The 5,123-nt window shown below is 41.5% G+C and overlaps 1 protein-coding gene across 1 annotated transcript; it reads right to left on the bottom strand.

Annotated features, from left to right (window-relative positions):
* Positions 1-3,623: 3,623 nt before the first annotated feature.
* LOC123093161 (uncharacterized) lies at positions 3,624-4,291 on the bottom strand. Its single transcript, XM_044515075.1, has one exon. It carries the CDS (start codon positions 4,206-4,208, stop codon positions 3,891-3,893), a length of 318 nt encoding a protein of 105 aa, XP_044371010.1. The 5' UTR covers positions 4,209-4,291; the 3' UTR covers positions 3,624-3,890.
* Positions 4,292-5,123: the final 832 nt, after the last annotated feature.

The following is a 5,123-nucleotide window of genomic DNA, read 5'->3' as shown; positions in this document are numbered from 1 at the left end:
GGATTTGGGAGTGAAAATCATATCAAATTCGAGTTCATGGGGTATTTGTCCCTCGGGACGCACTTGGGAGTGAAAAATGGAATTCTTTCATTATCATGTTGTAGTGTTTGCTCTCAAAATGGGCCGGCCCAAAACAAATCGTGCATGAGCTGCCTATATGCGAAATGCTGGCTTTTTTTGGAGAACACAATGAGGGTCAGTTAGGATTTGCCCATTTTTCTCATCAAAGAAATTTTAGGACATGATTGACCTGCCATGTAGTTAATGTTTCTTTTCGTAGTGAAATGTTGAAGGACGCATATATATACTACTCCCTCTGATCCATAATAAGTGTCGCAACAAACTAACCTAATTTCAAAGCTGCGATGCTTATTTTGGATCGGAGGAAATACTAAATTATTAATAATATTTCATTTACACAACATGCACGTAACTACCAAGGATAGGAAGTTGACACTGGTTTATGTCAAAAAATTAAAAAATAAGGCAAATCTATTATAAATGCTCACCCGAACGAGCCGCTGACACGCCCTTGTTGTTGTTCCCATATCATAGTCGGCCTAATCATGTGGACGACAGTGGAGAAGTCATCGTGCACGTGTGCCTAAACACTAGTGTTCTGGAGTTGCAATCGGCGTCGTTGAACTTTGAATCAACTTGAAGAACCTAACACCAAATCTTGTCGTCGCGTTCGCACAACGAGAAATCATAACCTTGCCGCACTGTGGAGTCAGTAGGAACCTAAGTCGGAGCACCATCTAATCCACTCTGACGGACGAACTCAATAAGGATTGAAACCCGAAAGACCAACTCAAAGATGAAGTACAGCTACCCACCCGGGCACTGCCTTTGCAAGGACTAAAACCCTAACATATCGACTAGCTGGAGCCGAAGCGCCATGATTCCTTTCCCCGCCATCAATCGTCGTAGCGACTAGCGGAGAGAGGCAAATCCACGGGCTCACCGACACAGATCGGCGGGGCCCTAGTCGCCTTCTGAGATGGTAAAGAAAGAGTCGTGTATGTGCAAAAATATTTCAATGTCATTACGTTGTGCAAATGAACAAAAATGTTGGACCGTTGGTTCTACATCAGGCCAGCCAACGGGGTGGCGTTTGGGAGCTCCTATACGGCGCTGCAGGCGCCCGTTGGCGCTCCTGGCGCCTGCAGCGCCCCGCGCTGGGCCAGCCCATGGAAAGTGCAAATCAGTGAACGCGAAAAGCTCGCAAAACACCACCACGTGATGACACACAAGTGCAACCAGCCAGATGAGCTACTTGCCGTTCGTGACTAGTAACATAGGCAGGAGCTTAATAACAAGGCTTCAGTGCTATTTTATTGAACATAATCATTCATCTACGGTACCAATTACTTTTTTTTTTGAATTATTTCAAAAAAATATCGGGATTTTGAAAAAAGATCTTCGTTTTGGAAGAAAAAGTTCACAAACCTGAAAAAGGTTCATTGACTTTCAAAAAAAAAAGTTCATCGACTTTACAAAAAAATTTCATCAAATTTGAAAAATGTTAACAGATTTTAAAATAAAAAAATCAAATTTGAAAAACATTCATCGAATTTGATAAAGGTTCATCAATTTTGAAAAGCATTCATCGAATTAAAAAAATGATTTTAAAAATAAAGTTCATTGAATTTCAGAAAAGTTCATAATTTTGAAAAAAAAGTTAATTGATTTTCAAAAAAAGTTCATCAAATTCCAAAAAAGTTCATAAAAACTGAATACAGTTCACCGGATTTGAAAAAAAAGTTCATCAAATTCCAAAAAGTTCATAAAAACCGAAAATAGTTCACCGGATTTGAAAAAAAGTTCATCAAATTCCAAAAAAGTTCATAAAAACTGAAAATAGTTCACCGGATTTGAAAAAAAGTTCATCAAATTTGAAAAAAAGAATCATCCATTCTGAAAAAAGTTCACAAATCTAAAAAAGAATTCATCAATTTTATTTTTTTGCGAAAATTCAGAAAAGTTCACGCATTTGCAAAAGAAAAGGAAAAAAAGAAACAGAAAAAATGATAAGAAAAAAAAAACCCGGTCGCGTTCTGGGAAAAGAATAGAAGTAGAAAAATGTGTATCTGCTCACATGCGGTTGGTTGTTCCGAGTGGTTGGTGCGTTGCTAAAGTGCATTGTAGGTTGCAGGCTCGAATCCTCCCCAGCGCACCTTTCTTTCCACGTTTGACAGAAAAGGAGATGGGAAGGGAAGGACCTGGGCCGGCCCGAAATCGCGGCAGGGGGTGCGCCCGTTAGCGCCAAATAGGGTTTACCGTGGCGTTTTATTAGACAAAACCTCTAGGATTCTTGTTTGGGTCTTGGAGGGCTGCAATTGCTAGGTATCGCTGATAAAGTAGTGCTCGCTAAATATGCTTCTCCTGGGCCGTCACACTAGCGGGAATAGAGAAGTGTTATGGGCTATTTCGAGAAGCTTCTTCCCCCGATTATGGAACCTCCCCCGATTATTTGAAGTAATAATATGAGAACTAAAGCTGAAATAAATATGATTTGTGGTGTTTGATTATTGTATAATGGAAATATCATAATAGAATGTAAATGCTCATGCATGTTTGCATGTTGAGTTGGTTTTTTATTATGAATGATTGCATGCTGTGGTGGACTTTTCTCCATGCATGTTGAATGATGAGAATTCTTTTTGCACATGTTTATCCTGATTTTTTCCATTTTTTTCGTTCTGTTTTTCCCTTTTATTTTCCTTTCCATCTTTAATTCATGAACATTTCACAATATCATAAAAAATCAAAAATCATGAACAATTTTTATTCGTTAGCATTTTTCTAATTTGTAAACATTTTCTAGTATTCTTTATGGTATTTTTGCGAATAAAATGACTTCGGTTCTTTGTGGCCATGTCATGAAGGCAGAGAGGTGTGTGTCCTCGCAGAGTCAATTATTCCAATCTGATGAGTTCATACTATTGTCTCTTGTTGCTTTTGTTTGTTTGATTTTCCGGGTTGTTGGAATCTTTCCTCGACATTATGGTGATGATTTTTTGATTCGACGGTCTACACTTGTAGGGGATCATCCCGGGCCCAAGTAGTTTCATTGCTCAAGGCTTCCCGTCTTGCTGGATAGGCGACTCAAGGTTTTAGATAACTTTATTGTTGATAAAGTTCTTGCAGGTGAATGAGTTGCAATATCACTGCTCTAGTGCAATTGCACTCTATTTACAAAAGTATTGGCGCTATGCCATCTAACAAAGATTGATACCACGGGGAAGCTGTCTACAAGAGATTTCATTGTAAATTTTAGTTGTAGGAATTACTTGTAATTTCTTGGATCTTGAATCTACAATCTATCTGCCATGGTTGCGAGTCTGAATAAATTTACATGTGTTTTCGCAAAAAAAATGTGATTCTATAGTTCTTCTAGAAAACCGCAAGTCTATAATTAGGGTGCCATACTTTACACAACTACATGCATGTAATAATTCCATATGGAATGCTACTCGTGAGTAGTATATAGGATGATGCTCATATATGGAATGATACTCATAAGCATACGGAATGACACGCATAGTATATATCAGTTACATGCGTGATTTAAATCGCAGATCGGATACTCATAATACAGATCAGTTAACTGCACCCACAACTTCATAAGAAAACATGCATATTTTGAAGAAGACACTGTGAACAACAAACTGACCCATAACAATCTAGCACAGATTCATCACCAAGAGCAACTCACATGATAGAAACCATGCCACCTTTGTCCAAAGATGGACCGGATGAAGAGCATTCAAAGAGTACCACAGCTACCGCCGACCCAAACGAAACAAACCACACATAGTTACGGCCATACGACCAGCACATCGCGAGGAAGCAGAGAAAACATACAAAAATGAAGCAAGCAGCTAAGCTTAGGCACGCTTGCACTTGAGGTTCCTCATGCAGGAGAGATGCATCTCGGCGACCTTCACGACCTTGGCAATGCCACGGCTCGGGCAGCTCCGCCCGGGCACGCACCGGATCTCGGCCTCCCGCTCCACCTGGCAGAAGCACCTGGGGTTCTCCACCATGGCGCAGCACCTCTCGCCGAACCCGCGCCGAAGGCAGTTGATGAAGTAGCTGCCCTGCGTCGCGCAGCTCTCGGGCGGGAACGCCGTGGCCGGCGTCGCCGCGAGCGCGGCGCACACGGCGACAAGAGCGAGCGCGGCGGCGAGCTTCACGGACGCCATTGATGTTTCTGTGGACTGGGATCGATCTGGATGGAGTCACAGGCCGAGGGAATGATGGATTCGCACAGCATGTGATGGTTTTTGATCTGTCTTCTACAAAGCGCTTGGCGGTAGCGGCAGCAGTCACGTGCAGCGGACCCGCTGCGACCGCTGTCGCCTCATTTCCTTATTTGTTTATTGCTCGAAAGGTAATCCAGCACTGTAGCAAATTGCTTTCATCAGAATGCACCACGTGAAGTGGCAGTCCATGACCCACGAGGTGGGCTATAATTAGCACCCTCCATTCATTTGACAGCCCTTACTAAAGAGAATACACGATTTTGAGAGGTTCACTTCACAATAACTCTGAAGGATGTCCCGCATTTTAATAGCTCCTCAGAGAGAGAAGATTATTAACTGGAGATGCGGTAGGTGCAATCAGTGGCGAATCTCGGAGGAAAATACAGGGCAGACTCAAAGTCAAAGGTGTGAAGAAAAATCCATTAAGTCTCAATTCTTTTGTTCAAAGAAGTCTAGAATTTGCCATAATACTACTAGAAACATGTATTATTAATTACTAATTTCTATTTTGCATTTCTAGAGGGCAGACTCAAGCCTATTAAAGCATGCCCAGTTCATTCGCCACTGGGTGCAATTACTACTCCCCTCACGTGAAAATCAGAACTGTTAGCTCTCTCGAAATAGGCTTTCGCCCCCGCGATATTGACTAGAGCACGACGCGCGTCTTGCTGCGCCCGTTCTTCATGCATGAGTTAAGTACTTATTTTCATTTATACGTGGTTTTATTATCATCGGCCGGCTTGATGTGTATAATTATCACTTACTTATCTTACATAGCATTGCCACTGTAATAGCTTCAGTCTAACTGAAGTAACAACAGGACTAATCGTTAGCTCTATGTATGATTCATACATG

This window comes from Triticum aestivum, chromosome 1B, assembly GCF_018294505.1.
Source record: "Triticum aestivum cultivar Chinese Spring chromosome 1B, IWGSC CS RefSeq v2.1, whole genome shotgun sequence".
Lineage (NCBI taxonomy): Eukaryota > Viridiplantae > Streptophyta > Magnoliopsida > Poales > Poaceae > Triticum > Triticum aestivum.
The sequence above is the reverse complement of the archived record's forward strand: the minus strand, read 5'-3'. Positions and strand labels throughout refer to the sequence as shown.